The sequence below is a fragment of the Aquarana catesbeiana genome, linkage group LG08, assembly GCF_042186555.1.
Source record: "Aquarana catesbeiana isolate 2022-GZ linkage group LG08, ASM4218655v1, whole genome shotgun sequence".
NCBI classification, from domain to species: domain Eukaryota; kingdom Metazoa; phylum Chordata; class Amphibia; order Anura; family Ranidae; genus Aquarana; species Aquarana catesbeiana.
In genome coordinates this window covers 256,600,588-256,620,833 of record NC_133331.1, presented here as the reverse complement: position 1 = coordinate 256,620,833, position 20,246 = coordinate 256,600,588, and the positions used below count along the sequence as shown (strand labels likewise).

The 20,246-nt window shown below is 45.8% G+C and overlaps 1 protein-coding gene across 4 annotated transcripts in view; it reads right to left on the bottom strand.

The window, feature by feature from the left end:
• Nucleotides 1-20,246, bottom strand: part of ZFP91 (ZFP91 zinc finger protein, atypical E3 ubiquitin ligase) — a 112,861-nt gene that overhangs the window by 13,016 nt on the left and 79,599 nt on the right. For all 4 annotated transcript variants that reach the window (XM_073597055.1, XM_073597053.1, XM_073597054.1 and 1 more), the window contains 3 exons: nucleotides 19,065-19,115; nucleotides 17,035-17,113; nucleotides 6,424-6,538 (listed from right to left, as the gene is read on the bottom strand). In XM_073597055.1, coding sequence (XP_073453156.1) covers nucleotides 6,424-6,538; nucleotides 17,035-17,113; nucleotides 19,065-19,115 — 245 coding nt within the window. The remainder of the gene's footprint in view (nucleotides 1-6,423; nucleotides 6,539-17,034; nucleotides 17,114-19,064; nucleotides 19,116-20,246) is intronic.

The window sequence follows — 20,246 nt, the reverse complement described above, 5'->3', positions numbered from 1 at the left end:
TTGGCTTTGGCCCAAAATTTGTCAAATGGCTCCAACTCCTTTACCAGGCCCCCACTGCCCGGTTCCAAGTTATTGGTAGGATATCTGACTCATTTGTGCTATCTAGAGGTACCTGCCAGGGTTGCCCTATATCCCCCCCTACTGTATGCCCTAGCTGTGGAACCTCTCGCCATTGTCATTAGGGCACACCCCCCACATTAAAGGCCTCCGCATGGGACAGATGACCGAGGTTCTCAGTCTCTATGCGGACGACATGCTTCTCTCCCTTGAGGATGCCTGCCCTTCCCTTGTGGTGGCTCTACAGTTGACAAAGCAGTTTGTAGAATATTCTGGACTGCAGATCAACTGGTCTAAATCACAAATCCTCTCATTGGATGTAAATGCACTCCCCCTGGTCAGAGCAAGCCGGATCAAATATCTGGGTGTGCAATGCTCAAGAACCCCCACGGACTACATAGGCCTAAATTTAGAGCCCCTCTTTGACCTTCTTAAAACCAAGACCCAGGTCTGGTCCCGACCTCCCCTTGGAATTATGGGCCGTATTAATTTAGTAAAAATGATTCTCCTCCCCAAGTTGCTCTACCTGTTCTGGCACGCCCCTTAATACATCCCCTCCCGTGTCTCCAAGTCTGGAATCTTTTCTTAATACATTTGTGTGGGGCTCCTCCCGTCATAAACTTTTGTGGCGAACTCTGAAATGCCCTGTCCATCTGGGCGGTACTGCCCTTCCCGACCTTGCCCTCTATTATATTGCCTCGCAGCTGCCCCACTTTTACTACTATAATCAAGTAGATAGAGATCGGTATTCTACTCTGGTATGCTCCTCTGTTACTAGCTTGGTTACCCATCTGTTTCAGGTTCTACTGAATAGCACCCACTGGTCCCTACAGGTGGGCACTAGAAGCCATATGGCGTTCCATCACTGCAAGGTATGGCAGCTTGCCATGGATATCACCAAGGCCCCTGCACTCCACACACCATTGTGGAACAATTCCCAACTGCCCGAACTGCTTACCATCCCTGACCATAATCTTTGTATTGCCAAGGGGGTCTTGTTTGTCTCACAGGTCCTGGACAGTGGTACGGTTAGGTCATCCCAAGCCAGGATGATTTTGGTCTACCTAATCGCATGTTTTTCCGCTACCTCCAGCTCCGTCATGCCCTTAATTCCCAATTTGGAGACTCCATTCCCAAACTGGAGTCGATATTCCTGATGGATGTGGTTCTTGGTCAGGACCCCAAGAAGTTGATCTCCTCTTTCTATAATCACCTCATGCTACCTACGGCCACTTCCCATGCTTACCAACTGAAATCCAAATGGGAGACAGACCTGGGGTTGTGGAAGACGAGGACTGGGAGGATCCGCTGGCCTCCTGTAGGACGGTTTCCCCCTAAACTATCAGACTGACTCACATACCACTATATCCTTCATAGATCTTACCTTACCCCGATTCATCTCTCTAAATGTAAACCTGACTACAGCCCAACCTGCCCCAAGTGTGGGGACCCAGTGGTAAATTTTACTACCTACTGTGGACTTGCCCTCATCTTCAGGAATACTGGTCGCAGGTGGTCAAGTTCCTCCACGACCGCGTGTGCACCCCCCTAACCCTGTGCCCCTCCGTCAGTGTTTTGAGCTGGGAACATATCAGCTATCTTGGCTGTATGCCCAGGCTTCACTGCAGTGCTAACCAGGGAGAGAAAATCTAACAGGATCTGAACTTTCTAAACAGTATATAAAGCTGAAGACAGCAGATAGACATGTAAAACTTATGTAGGGAGATTTGTTTCATCCCTGTGTATCATCTGAGGCTGTTCACTTCACTGAGTATATGTGAGGGTTTACATCCACTTTAATTGTATAAGCTGACTAGCTAGCTAACTCCCATGCACAGCTGCACAAAATTTTGTACTCTCCAATTTTAGTGAATCAATCCCAATGTCCTCATGGAGGTGGAAGACAGAGACCACCTAGAATGGTAAAGAAGGTCTTGGTCTCAGAACCACCTTGCCCTGTGCAAACTGAGAAAAAGCTCTTTACATGTAAGAGCTGCCAGCTCAGAAACACACCTAACAACTGTAATGGACATCACAAGGAAAACCTTACATGTGAGGTCTTCCAATGGGATATCGTTAATTGCCTCAAAGGGGGCATCTCTGAAATCCAAAGAGCACAAGGTTAAGATCCCATGGCAACACAGGGGGCTGAATCAAAAGATTTATATGAGCAATTCCCTGGAGAAAAGCCTTGACTATTTTGGTTTTAATACCACTTTAAGGGTACTCCTGAGATACCCCTATCCTTCAGAACCTCGGTTTCAAACGCCATACTGTTAAGGTGACCGACAGAGAAGCAGGGTGGAACAGGGGGTCTTGTGGCCAAGGCTCACCTGCCAGTCTGAGCATTTCTGTGTGCATCTTTCTGGGCCTATTCAATGCAATGAGGATCACTGGAACCTTTTCCTCTACATTTTGTGTAGTGGTCAAGGGAGAATTTTTTTAAGAGCAAAGCCATATATCAGCTGGAATAGAGTCCAAGGAATCACCAGGGCATCTACTGTGAAGGCCAAAATATCCCCAGTACTTGCTTTAAATCTGTTCAGCTTGTTGTTGAACCTAGAGGTCGGGATGACAATAGGCTTCCCCCACCTTTGACAGAGATTCTGGAATATCTCAGGTGCAGATACCACTCCCCTGAGTCTAGGCATTGGCAGCACAGAAAGTCCACCTGCCAATTGTCAACACCAGAAATGTGGATGGCAGAGGAGGCTGGAATGTAAATGTCCACCCAGGAAAGTATCAAGTCAATTTTAATAGTTCTCTCCACTTCTGATGCCTCCCTGATGGCACTGTCGAACTGCGCCCTGACTGGTTAATCTTGTAGAAAGGTCCAGTGTTGTGGAGTTAATTTGATGTCTCTAAGTTCCAGAATGTTGATGGGGAGTCTTGACTCTTCTGAGGACCAGTACACAGTAAACGAAAATGCAATTATTTTAGTAAAGATAAACTGCTAAAATACCTTATGTCATCAGCAGTATATAGAAGTATTGTGACTTCAGTTGTCTGATTAAAGCTTGTAGGAGTTTTCATTCTACTCCGACTGTCCTATGAGGCTGCAGGACCCCTGACCCTCTGTCTGGACAATGCTGATTGGCCCTGCATGGATCATATGCACCTCTCCAAAGAAAAACTCTCTAGCAATACACACCAAACTGAGCATGTGCAGAGTGACTCCAAAGGTTCTGTGCTATCAGGAGATGGATTGGGGACAATAAATGAAGGGGAGGATCAGAGAAGACAGGATCAAACCGCCTTTTTACGCAATGCAGAGGATTAACCCCTTAGGTTACACAGTGAGTATTAACAAGCATGTTTTACTACATATTCAGACTAATTTTACTATTGTGGGTTTAGTAACTCTCCCTCCAGCCTTTAAAGCTGGCATCCATGGTCACCAACTTCCAGGCCATGGGTAGGAACAACTTTCCCAACTCCAGGGCAGAGTTGGAGATCCACCAAGCCAGGAAGCCATTTGGCTCTATAGACTCATAAAATAATCCAGAGAGTGGATCTACTTGTTCCATAGTGCGGGAATGTTGAGCTGAAATGTCCCAAGGTGAAACTGAGTAAAGAGAGCTGTCTCAAAAGAGGCTACCTGCAAAAGTGTCCAGAGGGATGCTTTTTGGATTTTAAGGTCCACTTGTGTTATCCCTTTGCTGAGCAGAGGTAGTAGCTGTAGGAGTAGGAGACATAGTCTTCTTCTAGTGGGGTAGAAGCACGTTTTCCCCCAGGAACTTTCTTTATTAAGTGGTTAAGCCAGGGCCCCTAGAATGACAGGAATGTCTTCTCGCTTTATCCTCCAACAACTGGGGTAGGAGCTTCAGGGGAGGGAAGGCATAGATCCTTTAGTACCTGTCCCATGGAGCCACCAGCACATACAACCAGACATTCCTCATCCTGCCCACAAACCTTGGAACTTTCTGATTGAGTCTGGATGCAGAGACATTCACATCTGTCTTGCCCCAGCATTGACACATCCAGTCAATCCAGGTGTAGAGACCACTTCCCCGATCCAGACATTGACGACTGAAGTAGTCCGCCTGCCAACTGTCTACTTCCGAAATGTGAAGAGAACAAGGCTGGGCATGGAGTTTGTCCAATTAAGGATCTGAGCTACCTCAAGCGCACCCGCCAAAATCTTTTTACCACCCTGGTGATTGATGTAGGCCACAGCCATGGCGTTGTCTGACTGGACCTAGATCAGGTAACCTGGTCTAATGGGAGAAAGAGTGGAATCACTGAGTTCCAGGAGTTGATAGAAAGTCTACTCTCCTCCAGGCACCACGGGCCTAAACCGACAGATAACCCATCACCCCCCCACAGCTGAAAAGACGCATGTCGTGATAATTTTTCAACACATGGGAAGAAAGGACTTTTCGGACAGGAGAAAGGGATGTGAAGCCACCAAGTTAAAGACGCGATTGATAAATGAGACAGATAAATGATCCTGTCAACAGACCCTGACGCCTTGTTCCATTTGGTCAGAATCTCCTGAAGACGACCAGAACCCTCATATGCCAGTGGAGGAAGACCATCCATAGAGAACATGATGCCAAAGCTTCTGAAGTTTCTCTGGTAAAATAAATACCCTGGCCACCCAGGTGTCCAAAATCAGGCTTAGGTGTGAAGATTTAGGATATATCCAAAATTTTCCAGCAAAAGAACTGTTATAACAACATTGCGTTCCCATAAAAGTACTACAATACTGCTTCTTCCACTTCCTCTATTTTCCAACTTTAATCTGCAGATCAACTTCTGTGTCTGGGAAGGGGCCTGTATTCTAGGTACAGCCTGTACGCAGGGCCCCAACTTCTGGCCTAGTGGCGACAAAGCACCTTCCCTGTTACAGAGTCATCAAATGGCAGATCATCTCATCAGTGGCAAGGAGAGGCTCTGCCACTTGACAGTTCACTGACAGGGGAAGGGTCATAGCATAAGGGTGTGCGACTTAGATATAATGATTAAGGTAAGCAGTACAAGATTCCTGTATTTCAGCTGTGGTGCAAAGCTGGCCACACACTGTTGTTGTTGTTTTTTTTTTTTGGGGGGGGGTCATTCAGTCAGTGGGTCAAACTAAAAAAAACATAAAGATTCCACCATCCACACAAACAAGGTGGATGGAGGAATCCAAACAGGGAAGGATCCTGAAAAAGAGAGGTACTCTAATAGATCCAGGTAGTTTGACTAAAACATTACTTTATTAAAACAGTATTAAATAAAAAATGGTTAAATGATAAATGCAAAGTAGCAAATGCCAATTTTGCAAAAACATCCACCCAACACCATAAATGGCAATGGCAACGTTGTCAGTGATACCATTTCGCCTGCACAGTTAACGCAGGCTTCTTCAGGAAGTCCTGAAGAAGCCATTGTTAACAGTGAAGGCGAAATGTGTTGAAGCTAGGCTACAGTGTCATCTAATCCGGATGGTTGGACTGCTCTTTTGACTGCTGCTAACAGATCCGGAGCGGCGCCACCTCATAAGTGTGGTCGGCACTCACATCCAGGCTTCGGAGAGCTGGTGTTGGCAGGAGTGAGAGTAGGAGCGAGAGCAAGACCGCCCGATTGAGAGTTCCCCTGAGCATACTGGTAGAGGCAACAAATCTGTAAGATAATTTCATCTATACATCATCCTGAGGTCTCTTTACTACATTAGCCTCCCAGTATTACATTCTGGAGCCGTGTATGTTTACTTCATGTTACCTATGCACGTGGCGGTAGCCACATCAGTGGAACTCTTTACTTAATACAGCTCTGACAGGGCTATCCTTACACGGTCTAACACAGGGTGGATAATTATGCTGCAGTCTATGTATGAACCGCTTTCATGCTAAAATCGCTCTTCTGCTTGTGGCTCTTCACCGCTCTTAATTTTTTAGTCAAACTACCTGGATCTATTAGAGTCCCTCTTTTTTCAGGATCTTTCCCTGTTTGTACACAGTTCTACTTTAGGTACTAGATCCACAATGTATATCAGTGATCTAGTGGACTTTATTAATATTCTCCTATTGGTGCCGCCTTTCTTAGTGACACGTTTTTACTATTCCTCTGATTTTGGATGGAGGAATCCCCCCCCCCCAACTGAGACATTGTGTTCTGATAGCTGCACCAACTGCTGTCAGAATACACTGATCAGCAGCTGCAGCCGATCAAATGATTAACTTCTGTAGAGCAGGGATAGCCAAACACTGATCAAAATTTAGCCACTCCCTGCCAAACTGCCCAAATTTCAGCTTTAGATTGGGTACTTTTCAGCCCAAGTAAATTTACTTTAAAAATAGCTCCAAGAAAGAATGATTCTTAAGCTCTGTAAGTTTGTTCACCTCCAGTCTTCTTTTCATATGCAAAATGTGTAATATTTACCTGTGTGGTGCTTTGCGTGGCGCATCAGCTGCTTCTGCAGACGGAACAGCCTCCCACAGGAGGGATGCGGACACACATATTTCTTCTTTAAAAGGTGCTGATATTTAATATGGTGCTAAAGACAAAAAGGCAACAGTGTCATGTTCAAAGTCCTCTCCAATTTCCCCAGTGATTCATCCAATCCCCCATAACTACTTACAGGTGGTTTACACTTTCACGTAAGAAAAGCTAATTAAAGCTGAACTCCAGCCCTACCTTTTTCCGCCACATTTGTAGCAAGTCATATCCTGTGTAAAAGTAGGAAGAGATAGCCTAGCTACCGCACACCTCGCCCAAGCCGGGTGGTTAAAAGCAGCCTCAGCTTGATTCATTCAAGCCATGCTCCCCAATATGTTTTTCCCCTGCCCCCCCATGATTAAGCCCCAGGGGCAGGGCGAAACATGTTGGGGGCATGGCTTGGATAAATCGAGCTGAGGCTGCTTTTACCTGCTAAACACTCGGACGAGGTGTGTGGTGGCCGGGCTATCTCTTCCTATTTCTGCAGCGTGCTTTGGGTCTGGATGAACCTTTCCCCAGCCTGCACCCTTACTAGTCAGCTGCATCCAACTCACGGGACCTTGTTAGCCTGAGCAGGGGCCACTAAGCATTTATCGCAAGTCTTTTCCTGTGTTGAAACTGTTTGCTCTCATTTCCCTGGAAACTTGCATCTCCACAATATAACCCCCTTGAAGCTGTAGTAGCTATTTTGAACATGGCTTAATTTTCTGTTTGAATTACGTTAAAGTGATTGTAAAGGCAGAAGGTTTTTTTATCTTAATGCATTCTATGCATTAAGATAAAAAACTTCTGTGTGCAGCAGCCCCCCCCCCCCCAAAATACTTACCTGAGCCCCTTCTCTATCCAGCGATGTCTACAAGTGCCTCAGCCGTCCGGGACTCTCCCTTCTGATTGGCCGAGACACAGCAGTGGCGTCATTGGCTCCTGCTGCTGTCAATCAGGAGAGAGAGGGGACAGGGCTGAACCGCAGCTTTGTGTCTGAATGGATACACGGAGCTGCAGCTCGGCTGGGGTGTCCCAATAGCAAGCTGCTTGCTGTGGGGGCACTCAACAGGAGTGAGGGGTCAGGAGCTCCATCCAGGGACCTGAGAGGAGGAGGATCTGGGCTGCCCTGTGCAAAACCAACTGCACAGAGCAGGCAAGTATAACATGTTTGTTATTTTAACCCCTTCCCGCCGACCGTACGCAGATGTGCGTACTTGGCTTTCCGGGGTTATACCGGGATGATGCCTGCAGCTGCAGGCATCATCTCGGTACCGTTGTTTAGAGCCGGCGATCGGCTACCCGAGTACAACAACCGATGCGGCTAAAAGCCACTCGGCTGTTATACCGGAGGAGCGGGAGGGGACATCCCCCCTCCCGCCGCTCTTACCGGGCCTCCCGTGCGATCGGGAGGCCCGGTGTCCAATCGGCTGCCTTCGGCGGCTGGGGGCGGGCTGGAATGAAGCTGTGGGCGGCTTCGTTCCAGCCTACTCATTGTAAACGCGGAAGCAACGTCATGACGTCACTTCCCGTTTACTCGGCTGCCAATGGCGCCAGTTTTAAAAAAATATACAGTGTTCAGAATCGCCGTTTTCGGCGATCTGAATACTTTGAAGTGCAAAGGAGGGATCGGGGGTCTTTTAGACCCCCGATCCCTTCATAAAGAGTACCTGTCATCATGTATTACTGTCACAAGGGATGTTTACATTCCTTGTGACAGCAATAAAAGTAAAAAAAAAAAAAAAATTTTTTAAACACAATTTATAAGTATAAAAATAAATTAAAAAAATTTTTTTTTAATGCGCCCCCGTCCCCGCGCAGCGAAGAAAACGCATACGGAAGTCGCGCCCGCATATGTAAACGGTGTTCAAATCACACATGTGAGATATCGCCGCGATCGTCAGAGCGAGAGCAATAATTCTAGCCCTAGACCTCCTCTGTAACTCAAACCTGGTAACCGTAAAAAAAATTTAAAGCGTCGCCTATGGAAATTCATAGGTACCGTAGTTTGTTGCCATTCCACGAGTGCGTGCAATTATAAAGGGTGACATGTTTGGTATCTATTTACTCAGCGTAACATCATCTTTCACATTATACAAAAAAATTGGGGTAACTTTACTGTTTGGATTTTTTAAAATTCATGAAAGTGTCCCTTTTCCAAAAAATTGCGTTTAAAACACCGCTGCACAAATACCGTGTGATATAAAATATTGCAACAATCTCCATTTTATTCTCTAGATTCTCTGCTAAAAATATATATATAATGTTTGGGAACTCTAAGTAATTTTCTAGCAAAAAATACGAATTTTAACTTGTAAACACCAAATTTCAAAAATAGGCTTAGTCATGAAAGGGTTAATAGACTTTACAATCACTTTAAGCAATCATTCTGCCCTCCTACTGAACCACACTCTCACTGACTGCCTCTCACAGCTATTAGCTTTCTCTAAAATCAATCATTTCCTGAGCATTAAGAACAAATCCAGACATCCCTTCAGATGTGTATGTGCAGCTGATCAGCAGATTGCACAGCTAAACTCTGCAGCACCAAACTGGCCAGCAGAGAGGGATATGCATGTCTAAAGAAGGGATGGCAAGAATGTGTTCTTTCAGATAATGCTATTGAAAGAAGATATGAGGCAGGGTGCTGTGACATTTACCTAAGCCTGCCAGGAAAGTACCTTACACGCCACCCTTAAAGTGGATGTAAACCCGATTCATGAAATTTGACCTAGGCACATATATTTGTAGTGTTTACTTATCTCTCGCCAAAGCACTGTGTCTTGCTTCTGCTCTGTTCCTCTGTTATCAGCATGATAACTTCTGACAAGTTCTCTGACACAGGAGATAAAAGCAGCTGGAAATTTGTGTCGGGGTGGGTGCTATAAATAGATTAGCAGAGAGCTTGTCTATTTACAGCACAGCTCTGCATGATTCCTCGTTCCTCTGCCTATGTGATTGGGGGGGGGGGGGGGGGGGGCAGGTGCCTTTCCTCTAATCAGCTCACACACAGTGTATGCCAAGACTCCCCTTCCCCCTCTGGAACAGGAAGAAAAATTCTAACATGATGTGCACTGGAATATAGCAAGCTGAAGACAGCAGATATACATGTAAAATGTATATATAGGGAGATTTTTTTCATCTCAGTGTATCATCTCAGGCTGTTCACTTCACTGGGTATATGTGAGGTTTTACAAGTGTTACTAAACCCAGTAATATGAAAATAGTTCATCCACCCCCACAGTGCCCACAGCTTATAAATCTTTTTATATTAAAATACTGCCACTATATACCTTTTGGATGATCCGTATACCACGGTGATTAACTGCACAGTTTCTCCAGTGCTGAGAGTTCAAGTAGGAGGGGATTTCCACTACAGCCTGTATACACACCCACATATGTGATGTCAATATCATGTGACCTGGCTAGCTCTGAGAAGTAAATGTTCTTTCCAGCATAAAAGACACAACTGAGCATGTGCAGGTCGGCTACCCTGCCTGTGTTAGCTGGCCTTCCCCAGATAGTGCAGGAGGGAAGGATCTGTGCATACAAGATAAAACAGCCTTTTTACACAATGCAGAGGATTAACCCCTTAAAGTGGTTGTAAACCCACTTTGAAAAAAGAAAAAAAACTAACACCTGCAAGACAAAAGCGCAATGAGCTAGTATGCACAGCATACTAGCTCATTATGCAATACTCACCTGAGATCAAAGCCCAATCTGCGGTGCCCGTACACTGCTCCGGCGGCCATCATCACTCCTGAGGGTAACTTCTGGGTATCGCGGCTCCGGCGCTGTGATTGGCCGGAGCCGCAATGACGTCACTCCCGCACGTGCACGCGGTAACGGCACACTCACTGAAGCAACGGCACATAGTTGCTTCAGTTTGTGTCTGTGCGCATGTACAGATGACGTCGGCACATGCAAATACAGGGGATATCTCCTAAACCGTGCAGGTTTAGGAGATATCCTGGGTAGCTACAGGTAAGCCTTATTATAGGCTTACCTGTAGCAAAAAATAGGATGTTTACAACAGCTTACCTGTAAAATCCTTTTCTTGAAGTACATCACGGGACACAGAGCCATAATATTAACTATATGGGTATATAGGCACCTTCAGATGATGGACACTGGCACACCCAAGACAGGAAGTTCACTCCCTATATAACCCCTCCTCCTACCAGGAGTACCTCAGTTTTTGTGGCAAAGCAATACACACAAATCCCAAAAGAGCGGAGGGACCTCTGTGTCCCGTGATGTACTCCAAGAAAAGGATTTTACAGGTAAGCTGTTATAAAAATCAGATTTTCTTTATCGTACATCACGGGACACAGAGCCATAGTATTAATTATATGGAACGTCCCATAGCAATGCTATTTGAGGGGAGGGAGACACAACCGGCAGGGCACCCCCAGGCTTTAGGACCTATACGGCAGAAAACTTGGACGAGGACGTAACATGACCCTGTCCTCGTAAATAATCAAATATGGCTTTTTACAAGAAAGAGCAGCCAATTCCGAAACCCTCCTTGCTGAGGACATAGCAACCAAGAACACCAACTTCCTTGTCAGCTGAGGCTCTGGGACACCTTTGGGGACAGCCGCATTGGCAAATCTAGCACTTGAACTGCTTTGTTCCAAACAGACAGGATACTGTTTTGCAACAGTCTCAAATCGAACTGGGCATAGGGGACCGCTTCGAATGAAGCCACAATCTTTCCTAACAACCTCATGCAAAGGCGAATGGAGGGATCTCTTTTCGACCTAAACATCTGCACCAGCTCTCTTATGGCGTTGATGTTTGCCTGTGGCAAGAACACTTTTTTCTGGGCTGTGTCTATAATCAGACCCAAGTACTCCAGCCTTTTTAGTGGTTTTAAGGAAGACTTCTCTAGGTTGAGAATCCAACCTAGATTTTTCAGGTATTTGGTTGTAATGGGCACACTTGGCTCCAAACGGGCCACCGACTGGTCTATTAGCAATAGATCATCCAGGTATGCCAGGATTGAAATGCCCTGCGCCCTTAGCCTTGTTAGAGGAGGAGCCAGAACCTTTGTAAATACCCGGGGTGCTGTAGCCAGTCGAAGGGCAAGGCTACAAACTGAAAATGATGCTGTTCTACCTCGAACCGCAGAAACCTTTGGTGAGCGGGGAATATAGGAACATGCAGGTATGCATTCCTGATGTCGATAGAAGTTCTCCTCCTTGTAGGATAGAAACCACCGACCTGATCGACTCCATGCAAAAAGAGCGTACCTTCAGGAATTGATTTAGATCTTTCAGATCTAGAATTGGTCTGACATCTCCATTCGGTTTTGGTACCGTGAAGAGGTTTGAATAGAACCCCAACCCTTGCTCTTCTGTGGGGATCTGCATGATCAACCCTTGAGCCAGAAATCGGTCTAATGCCAGAAACAGAGATTGCCTTTTCCCTGGATCTTTGGGAACGTTTGACCTCAGAAAACGAGGCAGTGGAAATTCCCAAAACTCCAGTTTGTACCCTAGAGCTATCGTGGAGATGACCCATCTGTCCTGAATTTCCTCCTGCCAGACTTCTGAGAACTTCCCCCCACCCTGACGAGCGGGGGTGCCCCTTCATAATGAGGCTTTAGAATTCTGTTTTGCAGGTTTCCGCCCCCAGGACTTCTTTTGTTCCTGGGCCTGACCCTGAGGCTTTCCTCTAAACTCTGACAGCAGATGCCGTCGCGACTGCCTACAGGCAGATGTCCCTGGCGCTGGAGAAAGAGCCCGCTTAAATGAAGGGCGTTTATTCCTTCTTTTGACTGGTAAAAGAGTACTCTTCCCACTTGAAATCTTTTGGATGTATTTGTCCAAATCATCCCCAAATAGCTGATCCCCATGAAAAGGAAAACCAGTCAGGAGCCTTATGCATGGTGCTTCAGCTAACCAATTTTTCAACCACAGGATCCTACGCATGTGTACTAGCACAAGCGCAATGCGAGACGCCTGGTGAATAGAATCTTTAATGGCGTCTATAGCAAAACATAATGCTCTTGGCAGTTCGGCCAAATCCCGGGCTTGTTGTACAGGAACCTCCTTAAGGGCTTGTCTAAACCGGTCCTTTAGGGATTGACAGATGCCTATTGCAGCGACTACAGGCTGAGTAACTGCACCTGCCAAAGAAAAAGAGTATTTTAACAGGAATTCCAACCTTTTATCTGTTGGATCCTTAAGCATTTGAGCATTGTCTATTAGACAAGTTAGACTTTTATTCATACTGGATATAGCAGCGTCAACTGCCGGTACATTCCATCTTTTGGTGAATTTCTCCTCCATGGGATAAAGTACTGCAAATCTCTTTGGAGGGAGAAAATGCTTACCCAGATGATCCCATTCAGCATAAATAAGCTGTTCTAGTAATGCATGGACGGGAAACGCATGCAAAGTCTGCTGAGGTTTTAAGGAACCCAAAGAAGAAACGGAACTTTCAGCTGACTCAGTTAGGGGCAGCAGTTGCGAGGCTGAAAAGGGTTCATCCACCCTTGTTTCCTTCCGAAGAGGAGTCATTGGATTGCCTTTCCTCCTGATCCCCTGAGGGTAATACCTCATCCTCAACCCACTGTTCCCTTGATAAAGGGTCTGAGTTGGGGGAGAGGGATGGAGGATGCGATTAAAGCCGCTAGTCTTTCCTCTAGCCCTAACAGGGCGGAGGAAAACGCATCTTCAGTCACGTATACAGGGGCTGAGATGTTAGAAGCAGCTGCAACACCCACAGGTTCCAATGACTCACCCTGGCTAGCCACTTCTGGTATTTCAGAAGACAATGTGGAGACATGATTAAAGTCCTCAGCGCCTAGGGGTAATGATTTAAGAACCTTTTTTGAGGTGTTTGCACTGACCTTTTTGGGAGGCATAGTCCTAAGCACAAAAGCAGAGGCACTAAGTAAATGCATGTCATGACCTTGCAGTAATACATTCATGACCTGTCTGTCTCTTACCTGGTCTGTGTATCAGCCTTGAGGCTTGTACTCTCACACCTGCATGCTTAAGTAATCTTCCCTCTGTGTGGCTCCACCCTAGACTCAACAGGAACCACTATTTAACACCGTATTCTCCAAGCCTGCCTTGCCGTGCAATATTGTGTGTTTGGCTTCCTGTTTGCCGTGTGATCTGAGTTTGTCTCTGTTACCGATCTTGGCGTGTTCCCGACTATCCCTGTCTGCTTGTGACCCTGACCTTTGGCGCGTTCTCGACTATCCCTGTTTGCCTGTGACCCTGACTTTTGGCGTGTTCTCTGTTATCCTTGTCTTCTAGTCGCCCCGACATTTGGCTACCTCCTTACTATCCCTTGCTGTCCTGGGCTGCTGTTTCCTCTCCATCCTCCTGTAGCCTACCGTGAGCGTGAGCTGGGAGACCCTGGGGGCCGCGACCTGGAGAAAGTTGCAGCCCAGTCCATCCTCACCACTAGAGGCTCTGGTGAACACCTGGTGGCTCTTAGACTCCACGCCCTGGGGAATCTATGCTCTAACTCACTGTGGGATCCGTGTTGGTGCTCCAGGGGACCTGCCTTCCTGAACCACCCCGAGTTCCGTCCGCAGCAGTCAGCCTTAGGCCACTATCATAGCTGTGCACTCCTGACCCCAACGGGGTGCATCTGTCTCCTGGATACAGGTGACCTGACAATGCACTACTTGCTGAACTATAGTCTAGCAATAGAATGACACTAATAAAAGTTCAGCCTGGTGCTGAGTAAAATTCGTTTTCCTCAATTTGGGAATGCCTGCATGCAGTGCCTTATGTGCCCCCTACGCTCCTGTGTGATTAACATCTGTACTCTCCAGCTGCTAGCTGAGGAGAGTCTGCTTTCTGGGCTCCGCTTCCCCCGCTCTTGCACCGTGTGTCTTCGTGGACGCTATGTCCCGCACACGGCGCCGCGCCTAGGCCACGCCCCCCCCATTCGTCACCCGCCCTCTCTCCTGCTTAAAGGTCAAAATAGCTTGTACGTGCAACATTCGGGACTGCCAATGGCAGACCCAGCAGGCGGGGAGGGAGGAGAGGCCGGCCTTATGGTCTTACATGACCTGTGTGGGGAAATATAGAGCAAGGGGAAGCCGCCGCACCCCCTGCGGGAGGGGGGGGTTGTAGGGGGAGTACCAACTACTGTTGAACCTCCCAGCCCCTTAGTCCCCCCAAGCAAATCTTTTCCCTGAATGAGGAAACCCCCCTGAGAAATGCTACTGGCCGAGCCCACACACATGCTATCATCTGTGACACTGAGCTGAACTGAGAGACAACTTACTAAGGTATGTGCATTTACTCCCTCTAGTGGAGACTTTAAGGCATGACAACATTTTACCCAAGGAAGAAAAACCATAGGTGCACTTTTTACAGTTCCTAAGCTTCTTCCCTTACCTTATCCCCGCCGCAGGATTTCTGCTGATATCAGACAGATCCAATCTTCACCCATCACGGCGGGCTGTGTTTAGCAAACTTTCAAGGACCGGGTCCCTTTTTATTGGGGTACCACTCCCTTGGACCCGTATAGCACCCCACCAGGAAAAACTTATGGTAATGTGAGAATGACCAAAGCACTGGGTCCCGGGGTCCAGTTACAGGCAAAACCTTGTTCTTCTTATACGAAGTCCGGGAACCATCCACCTTGGCCTCAGTGGCACTTTGGATGGATCCGGTCAGTGGAGGCTGTTTAAATCCAATAGAGAGCACTCCAGCGGAGCTCATCAGAGAAAATCTACACTCGTGACCAACACCTTAGACACTGGCGAAAAAACTGTGGTACTCCTGGTAGGAGGAGGGATTATATAGGGAGTGAACTTCCTGTCTTGAGTGTGCCAGTGTCCATGACCTGAAGGTGCATATATAACCATATAGTTAATACTATGGATCTGTGTCCTGTGATGTACGATAAAGAAAGTGGTCTGTAAGGGTTTACAACCACTTTAAGTTCCACAGTGAGTATAACAAGCATGCTATTCTGCATATACAGACTGATTTTACTGTTGTGGGTTTCGTAACACTTTGAGTATCTTCCTTGTTCTGCTCAATGGGGCTCACTATAATAACAAATTTGTTTCCCATGTTCATTCCTGGTTATGACACACTATAACCTGTCCCTCAAGACACCTCAAATCACATACAATACATCTGGCCATCCTTATGACCGTAGTCCTGGGCCCACCGCTATTCCAGCAGAAATTACATCAAAACAGTGGAAGCAGCGCAATCACAGATGTCAGTATTCAAGCAAATAGGGGTTGACGTGGGGCTGGAACCGCTGTTAAAAGGTAGCCAATCATTGTATGGCATCAGTAAGGTCTGGGGGTGGTGTAAAAAAAAAAAAAAAAACTCTTTGAGTTACACATGTGTGAAGTTGGAAAAACCCTGTTGTGGCTGGAGCATATAATTCCATCGTCTACTCCCATTTAGAGACCTACCTACCTCCCTCATGATCCGGGTAACTGAAACCTTTGTCACCAAACAGAAAATACTGGAGCCAGAGAATCAGCAACACATCCAGGAAAATCACAAGAAATCATCTAGTTCTGCCATTATCTGTTTAAACCTCTAAACCTCATTCACGCACTGCTTTGCATGCCTCTGGTAATAACTATCACAGTCGCCGGTACACTTCTGTCATCTCTCAAACAAACTTTAAGCCCTCAAATGGCTGATGTCAAAACCGATCGCATGTGCAGCACCATGGCAAACTGCAGTCTGAATAAAAGCTCAGGTGGCGCCCTCCTCGGTTGTAAAGGAAAGGAAGGTTTACTTCTACTTTAAATAGGTTTAGGAGGGGCTTAAGGGAATCCTGTACTAAGAAAGCATGGTGGCTGTCATTGCTAACCTTTTCTTTTCAGAATAATACCTGAGCAGTTAAAGGTTTAGGCTGACCATAGATGGATAGAATCTCGGTCAGTTCAGCAGGGATCGGCTGAGATTCGATCCATTTATGGGCAGGCCGTTTATAATTAAGTCAATCCATGGATCGACTTCAGTACAACCAACCTGCTTTTTTTTTTCATACAATCATTGTTTGTGGCTAAAGCAGCCAGGAGTGATCAGTGTGTTAGACTGGCAGGAAAGGCGTCTCGCAAGCAGAACACAACAGCGCTGTGGGAGAGATTCCACCCCATCAACGTTAAATCAAGCGAAAATTGTATAATCTATGGCTTGCCTAAATCTACCTTTAAAACCATGTTACACCCATATTTAGGGTGTAACACGGTGCCATGCAGACAGCAACCACCCTACCCCAACAGCTTGCAGAGGTTCTTCTTCCCTGCAGCACCTGTCAGATTTGAAATGGACATAATATGCAGAATGTAAAAATCTGAAAAGAAATACATTTCTGTTTTCTGCTGTCACTCCTGATTGGGGAAGAAGCTAATGGTGTGCAAAATCAACACTACAAGAATGTTGGTATTTTGCAGGATCTTCAGTCGCCAGTTTCTCTCTGCTACTGCAGAGATCAGTGGCACAGGCAGCAGAAGAGGTGAGAATTCTATGTATTATTTGCAGGGGGCACTTTAATTAGAAAGATTTATTTTTGTGACAGAATCGCTTAATTATTACTCTGTGAAGAGCATCTACTTACCTGTAAGTATCTAGGGTGTGCCAGAACTGTGCCACATCCTTCCATCTCACAGCGCACATACTGAAGAGGGGGCTTCTTTCTAAACAGGGCAAAAAGGAAATAAAAAAAAAAAAATCTGTGTTAAAAGAAGAACGCTGGCAAAGCAGCCTAAGGGCTAAAAAATAAACGCACATATTTATGCAGGAAAAAAAAATTGCATTTATTATTTTTCCCACAGGAGCATGTAAAGCATTGCACCCCCAAGGTACTAGACATGCTACAGGTTACATCCTAAATACCAATATAACATGCAGGTGAACTTATCCTTTAATACACACACAATGCTTTGTATAAGCATTCACTCTTTACCTTGGACTTTTCCAAGGTTTCTTCACAGTAAGAGCTGTAAAAATGTGGAATAGACTCCCTCAATAGCTGGTTCTGGCCAGCTCGGTAATTGCTTTAAAAAAAGATTCTTTCCTAAATGTACATAATATACCTGGATACTAACATTTATAGGTAAAGTTGATCCAGGGAATATCCGAGTGCCTCTCGGGGGGTCAGGAAGAATTTTTTTCCCCTGCTGAAGCAAATTGGATCATGCTTTGCTGGGGTTTTTCACCTTCCTCTGGATCGATTATGTGTATAGGATTGTGTATACAGGATTGTGTATAAAGGATTGTATTTTTTTTTCCTTTTATCGGTTGAACTAGATGGACTTGTGTCTTTTTTTCAACCAGACTATGCAACTAAAAGCACGTTTATGTCATAAGCACGTTATACTAGGCAGGTTTTTCATTTTTTGTTTGACAATGTTCAATCCTTCTTTAGGTGGCAGCATATAATGAAGGTGAAAGACATTCTCTCTGGAGAGGAGACACTTGAGAGGGGATATGATTTTAATTTATAAATACCGTACTGGTGACCCCACAATAGGGATAAAAAATTTTCGCAGAAGGGAGTTTAACAAGACACGTGGCCACTCATTAAAATTAGAAGAAAAGAGGTTTAACCTTAAACTACATAGAGGGTTCTTTACTGTAAGAGCGGCAAGGTTGTGGAATTCCCTTCCACAGGCGGTGGTCTCAGCGGGGAGCATCGATAGTTTAAAAAAACTATTAGATAAGCACCTGAACAACCGCAACATACAGGGATATACAATGTAATACTGACATATAATCACACACATAGGTTGGACTTGATGGACTTGTGTCTTTTTTCAATCTCACCTACTATGTAACTATGTAACTTCCTGTGTCCCTCAACAGACAAGAAACAAAAAAGCTTACTGACTAGGAGTCAAAACTCAGCCTGCCTAGGCTCCTCCCTCTAATGTGTTTACCTCTGCAAAAAAGAGTTTAGTCGCAATGACATTGATTTCTAGTCAACTAGTCAATAAAGTTTTACTTCTAGTTAATACTTTTTTTTTTAAGCAGAATTAAAACCTGAAGTGCGTGTCGCATGTCTCTGCATGTGGAGGATTTAGCACACTGTGACATTGTCTCTAAAATTCCCATAAGTTCTGTTTTATTCACACTAAGGGCTGTGTAAATGATACATTTTGACGGTGTGGTATTTTCTTGCATGCTTTTTATACACAAGGTCAGCTAAAACATTTTTCTGTGACAGACCTATCACAATTTTTTTTTCTCTGTGGGGTGAACTGGATGGACCTGTGTCTCCTTTTCAACCAGATTAAGGTATGGTTCACACATCTGTGGGTGATTCCTGCTGCGGGTCCACACCTGTTTATGCAGCTGCAACCACCCGCACAGAAAAATGCAGGAGATGCACATGGGTGCCAATAATCCTACTGGAAATCGCAGCAGCTGCTTCCTGCTCTGGAAACTGCACTGCACTTGTGGCTTCCATGCAGGCTGCGATTTAAAAAATGATGCATGGACCTTTTCCCTGTGCAAAGTGTGGCCCCTGCAGTAGGGTGAACCAGACCTAACTATGTAGGTCTGTGAAGTCTCAGGAAGCACAGCGTGTGTGCCATGGCATACTAAAACTGCAGTTCAGTTCATTTTCCCACACAAGCATCTACTCACCTCCTCTTTGGGAGCTTTGGAGTTTTGTCATCCTTGCGCTTGCGCCCCCTCCTGTGAGAAGGGATGCAGGATAAAGAAAATTTGAATTACCAATATAAAAAGACTTTAGGATGCAGGTAAACACTAAAGTCTTGACACCTACAAAAGCTTTCTAAAGTGATACTAAAGTCTTTTTTTTCCCCTAAAATAAAAACACGTTATACTTATCTGCTCTGTGCAAGGATATTGCACAGAGTAGTCTCTTATCTCCTTTTCTGTGGTCCCCTGCCAGTGCTGTCCACTCCTCCTCTTTTCCAAGAGCCCCCCCAACGTGCTGTGCTAAGGGGGCACCTATGTGGGCACGCTTCTGAGCCAGGTTGCATGCGCCCATAGACACACAGAGCGCGGCTTGGCCACGTCCCCCTTCACAGTATTTAACTGACTGCAGCAGGAGCCAATGACTCCCACTGCTGCCTGTGTTTCCTGTAAGAAGAAGGGGAGGAGCAGCTAGGGAAAGATTTTTTTTTACCTTAACGCATAAACAAAAAATGTTTGACTTTAGAACCACTTTAATGTTGTACAAGTGGAAAAAAGCATAAACTAACCTTTCCTGCCAACCCCTCCACCGCCGATCTGAAAATCTTTCCTGTGAAGTCTTGTTACAGAAAGCAACACTTCCAGGAATGTCCATCTTCTGTAGACCCTGATGCGTGCTATGGTTCCTCTCACTGATTCCCATGTCGCTACAGGACACAGTGGTGATGTAGAAGTTGGTGTGAGGAATGGGTAGGCATGGCAGAGGACCAGTGGTTTACTTCCCCTGGACAACTGAAGGCAGTATGATGGCTCCAAGGGCTAAACCTGCTCTGAATTCAGCTGTGCTGAGGTAGAATGGATCCCAGAGTAATTGTTCTAGCTTTAAAATTGCCATAAACATTCTTTTCTTACTGGCAAGCGGTCACGTGACCATTTCTTCTCTCTTGGTGCTTAGCCTTGCCAGGGCAGTGGGTGAGCAGTAGCAGCATCATAAAGTTGCATAGGTTTACCTGTTGGAGTCATCACATAGTCTTGTAGTACAACAGCAAATGTGTAGGCCAAAAAGTGACATTTCCCCTATGTTTCTAGCAGGATCTGTTTAGTAGTAGTAAAGCAATGGCTTCAAAAGCACTTCAAGCTACAGGGCTTTCTTATTTTACATCACGT